Here is a 17,108-nt window from a genome sequence, read left to right as displayed (position 1 = left end):
AGAGGGAGCTGGGGACAGTATCTAAAAAGAGTAGATGTGGACGGGGTGTCCGGAGGACAGCCAGGGACTGTGCCTGGGGTATTAAGAGGAGCCAGTATAGGGATGGGGCCACCTAGGGTAGATCAGGACACTAGAAGATTCCTTTGTATGTCTTGGGGAGGGTGGTTTGTCTGCTGGAATGGAGTCGGGGGAGAGGCAGGGGCTGGGTTTCGGGAAAGTTGTGAGGACAGTTTAGGAGGTCCCTCCATGTAAGGAGGGGCCCAGGGGGTGGTCTACAGATTGAGAGCAGAAATAGAGTGACACCTTGGGGAAGGTGGACAAACATGATGGGCAACTGGAGGGAGAATCTAAGAAGGTATCCAGTTAAGGAGTAAGGAAGTCCTTTGACATTTGGGAAGGGGGACCTAGGGGTGCAGGGTCTATTTGAAGAAAGAGTGGCCAGTAACCTTAGATGCCTATAGAGAGGCCATTTCTGAAGAGTGGGAGGTAGACAGAGTTTCCACCTTGAAGGACCAGGCCACTGGGGGGAAGAGTAACAGGCCCAAATTTGTGATCATGATGAGGAGTAATGAAGTGAAGTCTCTTCAAGGTCCAGTTAAAACTTCGCTTCATTCCAGTTTCATTTATTCAGTAGATATTTATCCCACCTGGGCTAGGCCTTGGGCTTAACAGCCCAGAACCAACAGGCAAGACCTTTTCCTCCTCTGAGGTCACAGTCTGGTGGGAAAAACACAGGAGATAATTAGTTTTCACGGTGGCAAACGTTACTACAGAGGAAGTTCAAGGTTCGGAACCGTAGAAGCATGTAACAAAGATTGCTTATCCATTCTCAGAGATCAGAAAGCCTCCCTGAAAAAGTTACTCTTAATCCCGTTTTTTGAAGGATAACTAGATGTAGTTGGATTGGTATGCCAGGTGGAGAACTACTTATGCAAAGGCCACAAAGCATTGGAAGAACTCAAAGATAGTAAGTATTGGCTAGAAGTTAGAAAGTTATGAGCCAGAAATTTTTGAGGGGAGTGGGAAATCATTAAAAGTTTTTTTAGCATTGGTGGGATGTTATCAGATTTGCATCAAAAACAACCACCACACTCTACTATGTGATGAGGGGAAGGGAAAGTGAGGAGTTAAGTGGCCTCTCTCCTTTCTAACATCTATGTAGTATGTTAGTATGTCAAGCATGTTCTAATTATTATCCCCACTTTACAGATGACACTGGGACACAACGAGGTGAAGTAACTTGCCCCAGGTTGCACAGGTAGCAAGTTATAGAGCCTGAGCTCCACATCAAGCAATCTGGCTCAGACTTCTTCCTCTTCCCCCTTGTGCATCCTGTCCCTCAGCTACAGCTGCCCTGGTCCTAGTGAGAGATGATAGAGGCTGGGACCAAGAGGGACTGCAGAGAAGTAGACAGGTGGGAGAGAAATTTATGAGGTCAAATGTCAGGAGAGCGAATGGATATGAGGGGAAGGGCCAAGGACTATCCCTGGTTTCTGATTGGAAACTTCTCTATTCATTGAAGTAGACAACGGCAGGGGAGAGAGAGGTTTTGTCAGAAGGGAAATGGAGAGGGAAGATTAGTTCTAGTAAATGCACTGATTGCAGTCAAATACTCCCTACATCCAAAGAGGCCATCAGAATCCTCACTCTGCCACTTAAAAGCAGTCTGACCTTGTGCAGGTTAATTAACCTCTTTGAGCCTTACTTTCATTCCTTGTAAATGGGAATAATAATACAGTCTACCTCATAGGCTGGTTTTGAGAATTAGATGCACTAAAAGTTGTGAAGTGCTTTGCACTGCATCTGATACATAGTAATGTTCAGTAAATACTATTAAATGTAAGAGTTGGTTTACTTGCCTCTCCTCCACTTTCCTCTGATGAGGACTGTGCCTTCTCCCTCTATCTGTGCAGGTTGCCACTCCCTGCCTTTTCTGCCTGGTGACCACCCATTTATTCTTCAGGACTCACATCAAATATTCTCTGCTCTTAACCAGTTGATCTTTCAGTAGGTTAACCTATTAACCATATTATCTTATGTATATTTCTGCTCTAGCCCTTAATACTTAATTTACTTATATGGCATATTCCAGAAAATATTTAAAGCAGCTCATTATAATGAGAAAACGTTAAAATAAATGGATGAGGAAACAAGGCCAAAAGAAGATCAAGACTAGTAAAAGCAAGAGGAAGTTAGAAGTGGGGTGATCCTTGTAATCAGGGGGTCAAATCTGTATGTTAATTAAAGGTGCAAGTGACTTGTTTCCCTAGCTGTCCATACCAAGAGGCAGGACCTAGGCCATCCTGTGATATAGTGTTCATGAGAGCAGGAAGGCAACATTAGATACCCAGGACAAGCAGTGGGGTTTTTTGTTTTTTTTTTTAATTTTTTTTTTTAATTTAAACACTAAAAAATAAGCTGCTCTTTAGGGTCCTCATAAACAAAAGCCAGTGTCATATCCTTAACCTCTTTCAGCACTGAGGATCATAAACCTGTTTCTTAGCACATGCCTTACTAGGTCAAAGAAGGCTAAATCACAACTTAGAAAGGCATTCCAAAGCAGATAGACCATGTGGTTTAGGTGAAGAGCTCTGCTGGTCTGCCTTACTTCAGAGCAAGGTTTTTGGGCTTTTTTTGTTTTAAGAATTATCTAGACCATAGAGGAAAGGACAAGCCACAACTTCTTTAGGTAATCTCGGTAAACTTGATTTTCTTCAGCTGAGCTTTTGGTAAGACTCAAGCAGGAGTGAGTGATACATAATGTAAATACCTATTGCATGCCTCCCAAGCACAGTGCTGGTTAATAGACTGTATAGAGGAAGACCCGACTCTTACTTGGGGGAGGGAAGCAACAGCATGCAATCAAGTAAGTAAGATAATTTCTGAGAAAGAGCATAATTTGGTTCTGAGAATGAACTAGATGGAATAAGAGAGTAATGGGGGAGGGCTGTGGAGAGTTAGGTTAAAATCAGGTGCTCAGGTGTGACCTCTGATAAGTGATGTTTACGCTAAGACCTGAAGGGGTCCACTGCGTGAAGAGCCAAGGAAAGTATTCCAGATAGAGGCAACAACTAGTGCAAAGGCCTGAGGTGCAGACAAGCTCTGCGCCGTTTAAGGAAGATGGGGAAGGCCACTGGGGCTGGATCCAGGTGGACCAGGACGGGTGGGATGCAAAAGGAGGTCAGAGAAATAAACAGAGCCTTGCAAGCCATGGAAAGGAGATCAGGTTGTCTTCTGTGGGCACTCGGAAGTGATCGGAGGGTTTCAAGCAGAAGAGTTAGTGATACAATACATGTTTTGCATCATTCTGGGTTGCTGTGTAGAGAATGGATTCTAGGAAGGCAAGAATGGAAACAGGGAGGCCAACGAGAAGTACTCCAAGGTGGGCTTGGATTAGGATGATGACATGACAGTGGAGAGGAGTGAGGAGTGGGTGGCCTCCATATTTCTATCATCCTCCTGAAAAGGTCTTGAAGAAGTTCCAATACCTGTCTCTGGAGACTAGAGGAGGGCTGATGTCCTCTTCCAAGTTTGAGTGCCTGGCAAGGTGCTGTGCCTTTGTGTAGTCCTTACATCTGGGTTTGCATATCCAATTGGACTAGGAGCCTTTGGAGGAGAACCTCTTTATTTCCTGTACAAGGACACATTGGTTAATTGGAGGAACTGCCCTCCTCAAAGGGAAGGAGAGAGACGCTATCTTGTTACCTATAGATACTGAACTATAAATATTATCACCAATACCGTTGCCTTTAGATGGACAAGTGGAAGTCCTGGGAAGTTAGTGGCTTACTGTCATATAGCTAGTTATTGGCAAAGCCACTCTCTGTTGCCACCCCAGCATTCTGGCTAACTGGAAAACAGTTTAGATGTTGTTTTTGTTAATTTAAACTATGTTCACAGTTTGTATTTTGTATGTGTTAATTTAAAGGGTGTTAAACAGTGTTAGTACTCTGATAGAAGGTGTTTCAGAAGCACTTTTTTCAGTACAGAGAACATTAGGTGTATATCTTGATATGCCAGAGCCACAGATGGGAGATGAGAAGGGGCGTGGGAGCAGGATGTGGCTGTACACTCCATTTCATAGAGCTTGTTGGTTTTGACAGTGTTTTTTTGTTGTTGTTTATTAAATTAGAAAGTGTCATGCATGGATAATATGCTTGTTAAAACTTGAAATAATGGTTTTTAACATGCCCATGAACAATATGACAGAATAATGGAATGGCACTATGGCTTTTCTAATAATGTAATTGTGTATATATTCCTCTGACTCCAGAGGTGACACTACTCATCTGTAAAAGGAAGACAATAATACATACTTTATAGGGTGTTTTCAAGGATGAAGCGTGATTAACATATGTAAAGCACTTCGAAGTTGAGTGACCATTTAATTGATTGTCCAAACGAGGACACTTTTCAGAGTGAAAGGAAACAAACAAGAGTTATGGTCATCAAATAAAGGAGTGTACAAACGCTAAGTGTCTGCTGCTGCCGCTATTCCAATCTCAATTGCTGATCGAAAGTTAATTAGACATTTGTGGCCAAGGAGTTTGCTTGGCTTTTTTTTTCACTAGTGCCAATGGATTTGACCACTTTTTGCCCTCGTCTGTGGTCCCAGCACAGGGGTTTCTGAAGCAGTTCAAATATAAAACAATACTTCTTTAGCCAAGATAAAAGGTATCTCAAAGCAAGATTGGAGTTTCAACCTTGACTTTATTAGGGCCATACTCTATAAACATTTAAATAAATCTAGAGAAAAACAAAGGCCTTCAACATTCATTTTTTTGCTTTTCTTTTTTTAATGTTTAATTTAATTTTGGTTTATGTAATTTACTTTGGTATCAGCAATTTATTTAGACTGGGCCTAAGTGTCTCCCGAGAGATCCATATTTACATGGAAGAATCAAACCATCTTATTTATTCTTTCCACCTGACTTCTTTGTGTCTTAACATTGTTGGCCTTAAAAGTTGTTTTAATGATTTTAAGCTCCTTGAAAGGAGGAATATATGTAATTCAGCTTAATAACCCATAAGCGATGGTGATCTAGTGATGACTCTTAAGAGGAATCTGCACACACGTTGTTTTTACATGGCCTTAGTCTCTCCTCTAGTTAATAGGTCAAGTCAAGCCAGTTTTCTTTTTTCTTGTTAACACAGCATAGATTTATTAAAGAACACTGATGAGAATTTTTACTTCAAAAAAAGTGAAGAAAAATACCTCAAAATGACCAATAAGCTCTCTATCCAGATAACAACTGTTGATACTGTGAGGAAGACAAATAATACACGTTAGGAAATTCAAGAAGAAATGCACCAAGCGACAAGTGAAAACCTTCCCCTCTTCACCTTCCACTGCTAATCCCACTTCCCAGAGGTAATTAGTGTAAGGTGTTTTTTTGTGTACTCTTCCAGAATGCTTTTTAAATGCCATAAAAGGCAAAAAACACCTCGGGCGTCAAACTCCTGAGTTTGAGTCCCAGCTTTACTCCTTCAAGTAACTTTCAGTGCCTTCATTGGTAAATAGGGGTAATATCCACTTTATAGGGCTTTTGTGAGGATAACTTAGCATATTATAAGCATTATGTATATGTTAGTTGGTGTGCCGGTATGCATGTATAAAGTTTTACACAAACGTTTACGTGCTCTTTTGAACTATACTTCCATAATCAATGATACATCTTTGAGTTCTTTTGGAGCTTTTTCTACCTTATTTTGTGATATTCTGTTATATATATTTTTTAATTAAACCCCTTGTAAACATTTTTATTTTCTGTTTTTTACTCTTACAAATAGTATGACTGGAGATATATGCATAGTTGTCTTTGTACACTTGTGGGAATCATTTCTAGAAGACAGGTCAAGGGTATATGTATTCTTAATTAAAATACATATTGCCTCATTGGTTTCCTAGTAGCTAGCTGTTTTTTCCTGTGTAATCTTATCTCGTTATCCCTTCCTGTGGTTTTCAGTTTGGATCCAGAGTGTTTAGGAACCCCAAGAAAAAGCCAGTCAGTGGTGTGCTTGTGTGCCTGCAGAATTTCTTGCTAAACTGCCTTCAGAAAGGAAATGCTTATCCTCACTGTTAGATCACAGAATTGCTATTTCTTGAAAGCAGGTGAGATCGGGAGCTGTGCGGTCTAGCAGATCGGCAGGCACGCTTGGCGGTAGCTTAGCCCTAGGAGGAAGTTACATAACAGGCTCTTATCACTGGTTGTCAAGCCTTGACATGTCCCTAAAGTAAGTGTTTTGGAACTTGGCCCACCATTATCTTCCAAATTGTTCTTCTCTCTCCTTTTTTCAGTATTTGCTCCAAGAGGGTATGAAAACTTGTTTTGTAATCAAGGTTTCAATAGCCACTTTGAGGGAATAACAATTAGGGGTTTTGAAAGCCGTGTTAGTCTGGGTTTAGGAGAGATTGTCCTTTCCACACTAAAATGAGAAAATTCCTAAGATGTTTGTGTCATCCATCCAGAGGCTTGGAAATGGAGAGTTGGTTTAGTGACTGTAAAGCAGTCATTTCTTCCAGCCTGTTTATGGAAAATCGGGCATTAAAATCTAACCCTTTGAAAGGACTTCTTGACATATTTCTTCTAGGTAGAAAGTGGCATATAAGACAGGAGAGGGTCTAAAATACATCCCAGTTTTTTGAGTAAATATTTGCTTGTTGCCATGCATGTGTCATAACTGATTTGAAAATGAGTTTTGAATGGCAGACATTTTGTAGATATAATTATGGCACACATACAACTGAATCCAGTAGGAAATCTTCCTACGAGCCTAAAATTAGGTGGAAAACCACCACTCTCAGAGCAGATGTTAGGTATTTTGGTTTCAAGGCTTTTCCCAGATGGTTTTGATCCTCGTGGTCAGTTAAGAAAGTAATTGGGACAACTGAGGAATGATGTTGATAACATCACTGAAATAGTTTCTAAGCCATCTTCACCATTTTTACAGGTGGGCCAAGGCCCGCCAGGATTAATATTAGCATCCAGATGGCTTACAGAGAGTTTCAGCATGATAACAATTTATGAAGTCAATGTATATAGTAAACAGAACATGTTTAGGTGTGTTCAATCTAGAGCTAATTGAGGAGGTACCATTAAAAATAACAATGCTGGTATCATACACGCTGGGAACTGTCAGCAGCTGGCCATCTTTAAATTTAAAAAGAACAGAGGCTGTTTTCAAACTGGCAACTTACCCTTTGGTTTTACTTTGTTGCTGTTGGAGCTGTGCTCTGTACTTTATGTATGTTATTTCAATCATACTCATCCCCAGAGAATTTCCTAGGCAGCAACTGCCTATGCAGTTTAAGCTAGAAATATCATGACCTTACAGTACAAAGCTTGAGACAAGCAAATTTGTGAGAAATCATAACTGGACAAAACTTTGTATGCCTAATATATATCTACATGGGTATATAGATGTATCTATAGATGTATCTCCAACATACACTCACTTTCTAACATTAAATTGTGAATTAAATTTAGCATGAAGATAAGAATAACTTTTTTTTCCTTTTTTTCTTTCCTACAATGAACAGGCATCATGCTCCTCTGTACACTTTTATTTCCATAAAGTTTCACAGCAGTCCTATGAAGTGGATAGTTTTATTCCCATTTTTAGAGGTGAAGTTAAAAGTTGGTCACAAACACAAAGTAAACACTGTGGACTAACCAGAACGTTGGACCCAGGTTTTGACTTCTGGCCCAGGGTCTGGCTGTGAAGAAATGCTCTGTAGACAAAAGAGGGATAGGACTGACGTAGGAGAAAGATCCGTGAATGCCTGGACAGCGAATCCCCCCCCTCACCAGAACTCATCAGACTGCACTTCTCCTTGTGCTGTGTCGGCCAGTGTTGGCCCTGGCCCCTGCCTTTCGTAATTTGCCTTCCGGGACCTGCGATTCTAATCTCTGCTTTAATTCATGGCATTTTAGCTCCTACTGCCTATGCTTTGGTAGCCTCCTAGGTGCTTCACAGCTGCGTTCCATTTTGTACACTCTGCCCTCAACTTGATCCTCCTAGAAAGTCCAGCCATGAATCTTCAGCAACTCCAACTTGTTGCCTTCCAGGAAGGTCCAAGTCTACCAGGATGGCATTTACTAGTGTGGACTCCCATAATCTGACCTCTAACTGCCTTTATGAACTTGGGTCTCGATGATGATATCTGTCTTCACACACATCCAGCCTCCCTATTGTCCTAGAGTACTCACAGCCAGATCCAGCCTTGCATTCCACACCTCTGCCTTAGCTCACAGCTTTCTCCCTGCCTGCTGGGGGTGGGGATGGGGAGTAGGGAAACAACTTTAGCTTGCTTTCTTTGTTTCTAACACTTCTATTGAGGTATAATTGATACACAAAGAACTACGCGTATTGTGTACAATTTGATGCGTTTGGGCATATACAAACACCTATGATACCATCACCACAATTATAGCTTGCTTTCTTTTTCAAACAACAGCTAACAGATTTTGAGTACCTATATGGTTCAAAAATCAAATAATATAAAAAAATATTTCCCCATCTTCCAGCCTGTCCTCCAGCTCCCCAACTGATACTGCCCCAATTCCTTGGTAACCCCTATTATTAGCTTCTTGTATAGCATTCCAAGATATCTATGTGAATATAAACACGTGAATATATATTCTTATTTCCCCCCATTTTTATATGAAAAGAAGCATGCCATAAATATGATTCTTCACCTTACACTTTTAACAAGTTGTATTAAGTGGTCTCTCTCTCTCCCAGTACACAGATGTTTCCTCATTCTTTGTTTTTTATCGCTTCTTAGTATTCCATCATATTCTTATGTCGAAATTTATCTAACCCCCTGTTGATGAACATGTCATATTGCATATAGGCAAGTATATCTAGGATTTTTGGGTCAAAGAGGCCATATTATTTGAAATTTCGATAGATACTGTTAAAATGCCTTTTGGCTTTTTTGACTGATGGTTTTCAAGTATCAAAAGAGCAGCTCAAAATCCTCTTTCCCTGTTCCCCCCAAGCTAAAGGAAGCTCTCCTCTTAATCTCCTGCTGTGTGTGTCACTCATTTAACAATCCCAGCTTCCTCTGTGTGTGTGTGTGTGTGTGTGTATTCATATGGGTGTTACTTCTCCAACTAGAGTGAAGGAGCTCAGGTCTTTGCTTCATGTCCTCAGAACTTAGTCCGGTACCTACGGACACATCTGCTCATTGATCAAATATTTGTGTCTTTTGTACAAGAAGGGAAATCTCTGCTATGGACCTGAAAATAAGATGGTTGCTGCTAGTCCTTGTTAGTGTTTTATTGAGACAAACTCTTTGGAGGGCAGATGGTCCCAGGCAGGCACCACAAATCCAATTTAAAAATCTTTATTGAGCATCAGAAATGTAAAGACACAGTGTGAGAGGCTGGAGAGCAAACAGAATGAGCAAGACATAGGGTGGGCCCTGACAAACCTTTTTCCCAAGTTTATTTGGCCTGTACAATGCTTTAAACATTTTTCAAAATTTTCTGTAATTATGGGCTTCCCTGGTGGCGCAGTGGTTGAGAATCTGCCTGCCAATGCAGGGGACGCGGGTTCGTGCCCCGGTCCGGGAAGATCCCACATGCCGCGGAGCGGCTGGGCCCGTGAGCCATGGCCGCTGAGCCTGCGCGTGTGCTCCGCAACGGGAGAGGCCACAACAGTGAGAGGCCCGCGTATCGCAAAAAAAAAAAAAAAAAAAATTCTGTAATTAGGATATTACATACATATATAAAAAGTGCTCAGATCTTAAGTATACAGCTGACAAGATCACAAAATGTATTTGAAACATTTTTAGTTAGTCACCAAACTTTACAAATCTCTTGAAGAGCCAGCTTTGGTAATAGCTTACCCTTTTAGGTACTTACTCCTCAATTTCCTTACTCCCTATTCCCTGAATTCATTTACATTTGAAATCCCTGGTCCTCAATAAAGTAGGGTGCCTGGGTATCTGAGAGGAAGATGGGGTTTCTTGGGGGCTTGGAAGATTAGAGATAAGGAGATCAAAAAGAAACTAAAGAGCCTCAATTGACCACTGGATTGCTCACCCACTGAATGTTTACTTTTAACAAAGTTAAAACATTTGTGATTTTAGAAAATCAATTTCATTTTCTGCATTTTAATCTCTTCAGGGACTGTGTTTTGTCCTTAGTCTCCTCAAATAACATTGTTGGTGGTTAAATACGGAAAGCATTAGTTTATATTTTAAAGTGTAAAATTAAAACACTTGATGAATCTGTAGCTTGAGGCATCTGTCAAAGCCGTGACTCTGAGAACAATACCTAATTCTAAAAATGTTTATCTGATGTCACAGAATAGATTTTAAAACTGGAGCCATCTGCCTTCCAAAGTTTATCTCTGTTGCACCTGCGCTCAGAAATACTTCTGCCTACACACAGGAACTACTGTTTAAAGATTTTTCTGTATTCATCCTGCAGGTTATCCAGGAATTATTCACACTTTAAAAATTATTTTTTTTAGATTCACGCACATGGTAAGAAAACAAATCCTACAAAGTCATATAAAAATTAAATCCCTTCTCATCCTATATCTGTAATCCCTCTCACCAGAAACAGCCACTGTTACCAGTTTCTTGTGGATTCTTCCAAAGATATTCTCTGAATACACAAACATATATGTGATGGGCGCACATATACACACATGGCCTCCTCCTTTTCTACACAAATGGCAGCAAACTGTTTCTCTGCACCTGTTTTGTTTTCATTTTATTTAACATATCTAAGGAGATTTTTTTGATATCAGTATATACATCCACACTATTCTTTTGGCTGCATATTATTACATTTAATGAATGTTTCATAATTTACCCAGTCTCTTACTGGTGAATGTTTAGGTTTGCAATCTTTCTACCACAAGCAGCACTGTTAAGAATGTCCCTTTACATTTATCTTTGTGCATGGGTGCACATGTATCTATAGGATGAATTCCTAGAACTGGAATAATGGGGTCAGAAAGGTATGTGCGTTTTGAATATTGTATTATTGGCCAGCTGCCCTGCAAAGAGTGTACCAGTTTGCATTCCATCAGTGTGCGTAAGTGCGATTTCTCAACACCTTTGCCATCACTGATTATCAGGTCTTTGATCTTTGCCAATATGATAGATTAAAGTGATACCTTATTGTGGTTTCAATTTGCGTTTCTCTTGTTATGATCCAGCACTATCTTGTCCAGGAAGAACACTAGGTCAGGGCTGCCAGGCAGACCCTTTGGGGCCCCACCTGTTACTCATCATTATCATCTGCACTGCTTTTCTATTCCTTTTTCTCTTTTTTCTTTTCCTTGGAACAAAAGTGAGACAGACTTATTAAAAAAAAAGTCCTCATGGGGAAAGAAACATTATAGATATAATAACTAAATTACACTTTTTTGGGGACTTCCCTGGTGGTGCAGTGGTTAAGAATCTGCCTGCCAATGCAGGGGACATGGGTTCAGAGCCCTGGACCGGGAAGATCCCACATGCCACCGAGCACCTAAGCCCGTGCGCAACAACTACTGAGCCTGCGCTCTATAGCCCGTGAGCCACAACTACTGAGCCCGTGTGCCATAAGTACTGAAGCCCGCACGCCTAGAGCCTGTGCTCTGCAGCAAGAGAAGCCACCGCAATGAGAAGCTCGCGCGCCGCAACCAAGAGTAGCCCGCGCTCGCCACAGCTAGAGAAAGCCCTTGGGCAGCAACGAGAAGACCCAACGCAGCCAAAAATGAATAAATAAATTTATTTTTAAAATTACACTTAAAAAAAAAAACAGGGCTTTCTTGGTGGCGCAGTGGTTGAGAGTCCTCCTGCCGATGCAGGGGACACGGGTTCGTGCCCAGGTCCGGGATGATCCCACGTGCCGCGGAGCGGCTGGGCCCATGAGCCATGGCCGCTGAGCCTGCTCATCCAGAGCCTGTGCTCCGCAACGGGAGAGGCCCCAACACTGAGAGGCCCGCGTACCGCAAAAAAAACAAACAAAAAAAACCTATTCCTTTTTCTCTGACCCATCTCATTCTCTTTTCCTATTCTGCCACTACATCTTTTAAATCTTTTCTCTGTTTTCCTTTTACCAGTACCTCACACTAGTCAGAGACATGAATGCTTTAGACTTCCTTCTGTCTGAACAGGATTTTCAAAAAAAAGTTCTCCGAGAATTATTGGTTTATTTCCCTGGTAGTACCCGAAAATTATTTCTACTCAACAATCCGGTAGTAGAATGCCAGTTCTGTGAGGGCAAGGCTTTTTTCTGCTATAATCCTAGCCCCTAAAACAGTGCCTGACACGAACACTTAATAACTTTCCATATATATATATATATATATATATATATGATAGTAAAACCTAACAAAATTTAACAATTTTAAATGTACAGTGGCATTAAGTACATTTACATTTCAATAATTTTCTTTTGGATTAATGAATAAGTAATGGTATTGGTTATTTTCCCCGAAAGTTAACAAGAGCCAGACAGTCATTTTAATTCACATTGTTCTTTCCTCCAGACGAAGTCATACGGAAGCGTCTCCTAATTGATGGAGATGGTGCTGGAGATGATCGGAGAATTAATCTGCTAGTGAAAAGTTTCATTAAATGGTGCAACTCTGGATCCCAGGAAGAGGGGTATTTCATTTTGCTGTTGTTTCTATACTAATGTCCTGGTGTGATTTTTTTTTAGACCATATATACAGTCCTGTTAATATTTCAGATTTTCACTCACCTTAAATGTCCAATGGAGTCAACTCTGTTAATCCAGAGTAGACTTTTCTGGCCTTCTCTTCAGAGGTCTGCTTTATGTTTTATTAAAATGTGCAGAACGGGCTTCCCTGGTGGCACAGTGGCTGAGAGTCCGCCTGCCGATGCAGGGGACACGGGTTCGTGCCCCAGTCCGGGAAGATCCCACATGCCGTGGAGAGGCTAGGCCCGTGAGCCATGGCTGCTGAGCCTGTGCATCCGGAGCCTGTGCTCCGCAGCGGGAGAGGCCACAACCGTGAGAGGCCCGCGTACTGAAAAAAAAAAAAAAAAAAAAAAAAAAAAGTGCAGAAGGCATAGTGGTAAGAAATGAAGGTGAAATTCAGACTCATTACTTTGGTCACTTTTAAAAGCAGATGAGTGTTTAGTAAGAAAATATCTAAATGAAATTTTCTTTTTTTAACATACTAATAAAAGTTGCTGCAAGGTTTTATATTTTTGATAATTTTTTAACTTAAATTTTTTTCATCATTTGAACTAGCTTTTCACATAAATAATTGTATAGAGTGAAAAAATTATGAGAACAGAATTGTGAAGATAAAAACCATCTTAAAACATTTTAAAAAGGATTTTAAACAAAATTCAACAAATAGTTGTTTGAATTAAGCTTATATTGCTAAGATCTACAGTCCCGTCTTTGCATTTGTAACTGATACAGTTTATATATTCAACTAAACCACATTTGGAAAAAGAAAACATAAGGGACAGATATTCTAATTTTTTTTTAAATAAAGAAAATTATTCTCTCAGAACTTGGTATAATTTACTTGGCAAATCTATGCCTGCATTATAATACTTCAACTGGAAGTCCACAAAAATCTTTTCTCTTTTTCTCTCTTTTTTTTGTTAGATACAGCCAGTACCAACGTATGCTGAGCACACTGTCCCAATGTGAATTTTCAATGGGCAAAACTTTGCTGGTATATGATATGAATCTCAGAGAAATGGAAAATTACGAAAAAATTTACAAAGAAATAGGTAAGGAAGATTAATTGTTTCTATCTGTAATTGTAATTTTTATGGTCTAAGGGAAATAATATCTGCTAACATTTTTCTTTGGTTAGTGGTAAAATAATAACAATAACAACATTAATTGAAAGAATGTTTTCTAAAATGATATGTAATACTTTGAGTTACAGCTATTTTTTTAAATGCCAGCATCTATTTTATTAGCAATGAAACTTAATTTAAAAACATATTTTAAAATTAAAAATGGGTGGAGATTATACATGTTGTTATAACTATCTTTAAAAAAAATAACCTTTTATATAGAATGTAGCATTGCTGGAGCACATGAAAAAATTGCTGAGTGCAAAAAGCAAATTCTTCAAGCAAAACGAATACGAAAAAATCGCCAAGGTAAGGGTTTTGTGGGATTTAGTGTGCAAATACTTTCTTACTGACTAGTATTTTCATGCAGTTTTTAACATTGTGAGGGAAAACCTTCAGCTAGAATCAACCTGAATTATAAAAAAGAATTACGAGTCAAACTTAATTCTTTAAAACTATATTATTCTTTAAAATAGCAGAGAAGGAAGGTAATGCTGAAAAAAATTTTTGTTGTTGTTGGACTGTATTGATTAAACAAGTATTTCTTTTATTTTTTTTACTGTACTCAGATCCCTTTGCTTAAATAGTGTTACGGTTAATGAGCAAAGGTAATTTATTTAGGGTTTTGTTTGTGGTTATTTTGTTTGTTTAATGGAACTACTTTCAAAAAACAGAAAAGAATTTAAGCCCGTGAATTTTTTTTTATATATAAATTTATTTATTGCTGCATTGGGTCTTTGCTGCTGCGCCTGGGCTTCTCCTTGCGGTGGCTTCTCTTGTTGCGGAGCACGGGCTCTAGGCACACGGGGGTTGTGGTGCACCACGGCATGTGGGATCTTCCCGGACCAGGGCTCGAACCCGTGTCTTCTACATTGGCAGGCGGATTCGTAACCACTGTGCCACTATTAAGCACAATGCAAGCAAACATTTACAAGCTGCCTAAATTTCTAATAAGAGGATAAAGCTTAGCTTTGTTCTGATCTCTTGTTTTTATTTAGCGTCTGTCTTATTTTAGTCTATAACAACTATTTCAAAATAATTTTAATGGCAGGGGCATTGTTCCTCCTATAATGTAAATTGAAAGAAAGATAAAAAATATAATGTGTAGTCACAATTGTGACATATAAATGCAAAACTAGAAGGATATCAGGCTTCCCTCGTGGCGCAGTGGTTGAGAGTCCGCCAGCCGATGCAGGGGACACGGTTTGTGCCCTGGTCCAGGAAGATCCCACATGCCGCGGAGCGGCTAGGCCCGTGGGCCATGGCCTCTGAGCCTGCGCGTCTGGAGCCTGTGCTCCGCAACGGGAGAAGCCACAACAGTTGAGAGGCCCGCGTACCGCAAAAAAGAAAACTAGAAGGATATAGAAAATGTTAATGGTTATTTTGGAGTTGTGGGGGTTTTATGACTTAGGGTTCTTTTGTGGGTTTTTTTCTTTTTTTTATACTGTAATCCAAAAAATTTTTTATTAAAAATCACACTTATGGACTTCCCTGGTGGCGCAGTGGTTGAGAGTCCGCCTGCCAATGCAGAGGACACGGGTTCGTGTCCGGGTCTGGGAAGATCCCACATGCCGCGGAGCGGCTGGGCCCATGAGCCATGGCCGCTGAGCCTGCGCGTCCGGAGCCTGTGTTCCGCAAAGGGAGAGGCCACAACAGTGAGAGGCTCGTGTACCGCAAAAAAAAAAAAAAAAAAAAAAAAAAAAAATCACACTTATATCACACTTACATCGAATTAATACACTGATTGCCAAAACAATGAATTTTACTTTTTTTTTGCATTTTTTAAGTTTGTTTTTTCTTTAACATCTTTATTGGAGTATAATTGCTTTATAATGGTGTGTTAGTTTCTGCTTTATAACCCAGTGAATCAGCTATACATATACATATATCCCCATATCTCCTCCAACTTGCATCTGCCTCCCGCCCTCCCTATCCCACCCCTCTAGGTAGTCACAAAGCAGCGAGCTGATCTCCCTGTGCTATGTGGCTGTTTCCCACTAGCTATGTATTTTATATTTGGTAGTGTATATATGTCCATGCCAGTCTCTCACTTCGTCCCAGCTTACCCTTCCCCCTCCCCGTGTCCTTGAATCCATTCTCTACGTCTGCCTCTTTATTCCTGTCCTGACCCTAGGTTTTTCAGAACCTTTTTTTTTTAGATTCCATATATATGTGCTAGCATACGGTATTTGTTTTTCTCTTTCTTACTTCACTCTGTATGACACACTCTAGGGCCATCCACCTCACTACACCTCACTGCTACTCTAGGGCCATCCACCTCACTAGAAATAACTCAATTTTATTTCTTTTTATGGCTGAGTAATATTCCATATGTGCCACATCTTCTTTATCCATTCATCTGTCGATGGACACTTAGGTTGCTTCCATATCCTGGCTACTGTAAATAGAGCTGCAATGAACATTGTGGTACATGACTCTTTTTTTTTTGGCTGTGTTGGGTCTTCATTTCTGTGCGAGGGCTTTCTCTAGTTGCGGCAAGCGGGGGCCACTCTTCATTGCGGTGCGTGGGCCTCTCACTATTGTGGCCTCTCCTGCTGCAGAACACAGGCTTCCAGATGCGCAGGCTCAGCAGCTGTGGCTCATGGGCCCAGTTGCTCCACGGCACATGGGATCTTCCCAGACCAGGGCTCGAACCCATGTCCCCTGCATTGGCAGGCAGATTTTCAACCACTGCGCCACCAGGGAAGCCCTGTGGTACATGACTCTTGAATTTTACTTTTTAATGAGCCAATTAAGATGATATTTAATTCCTAATTCCTTATTTTTATTTATTTATTTTTGCGGTATACGGGCCTCTCACTGTTGTGGCCTCTCCCGTTGCGGAGCACAGGCCCCGGACGCGCAGGCTCAGCGGCCATGGCTCACGGGCCCAACCGCTCCGCGGCATGTGGGATCTTCCCGGACCGGGGCACGAACCCATGTCCCCTGCATCGGCAGGCGGACTCTCAACCACTGTGCCACCAGGGAAGCTCCTAATTCCTTATTTTTAAAAGGTGTTTTTTGAATTCAGTCTAAAATGCATGTGGTCAGGTTGCAGTGGCCAATTTAGAGTAGGATATACCAACTTACTTAAGAATTAATGTCAATTTACAGTATTTTTATTGATTAAAGAGACTTTTAAATAAATGTGCCACATATCATTTCATAGGAAAACTTAACAGGAGATACATGACTTATCTTGGAGTTCTCAGTGGAGCAGAAACAAAGTTCCTGAACTATAAATCATTTCTAAGTTTATGAGATCTTTACCTTTGAAATGAGTGAGAAGTATAATTTTCTGTTGTCTAAG

The 17,108-nt window shown here is 40.5% G+C and overlaps 1 protein-coding gene across 1 annotated transcript in view; it reads right to left on the bottom strand.

The window, feature by feature from the left end:
• Positions 1-294: 294 nt before the first annotated feature.
• The window catches only part of LOC307192971 (uncharacterized protein C3orf49), a gene marked incomplete at its 5' end in the record, with an annotated part of 31,050 nt that continues 14,236 nt past the window's right edge, over positions 295-17,108 (bottom strand). Inside the window, 6 exon segments of the mRNA XM_079934346.1 lie at positions 295-717; positions 3,489-3,631; positions 5,216-5,261; positions 6,078-6,172; positions 11,140-11,303; positions 12,717-13,002. Coding sequence (XP_079790472.1) covers positions 12,914-13,002 — 89 coding nt within the window. The 3' untranslated portion in view covers positions 295-717; positions 3,489-3,631; positions 5,216-5,261; ... (1 more) ...; positions 11,140-11,303; positions 12,717-12,913.

The sequence above is a fragment of the Stenella coeruleoalba genome, assembly GCF_951394435.1.
Source record: "Stenella coeruleoalba genome assembly, chromosome: 10".
In the NCBI taxonomy this organism is placed as follows: Eukaryota; Metazoa; Chordata; class Mammalia; order Artiodactyla; family Delphinidae; genus Stenella; species Stenella coeruleoalba.
The sequence above is the reverse complement of the archived record's forward strand: the minus strand, read 5'-3'. Positions and strand labels throughout refer to the sequence as shown.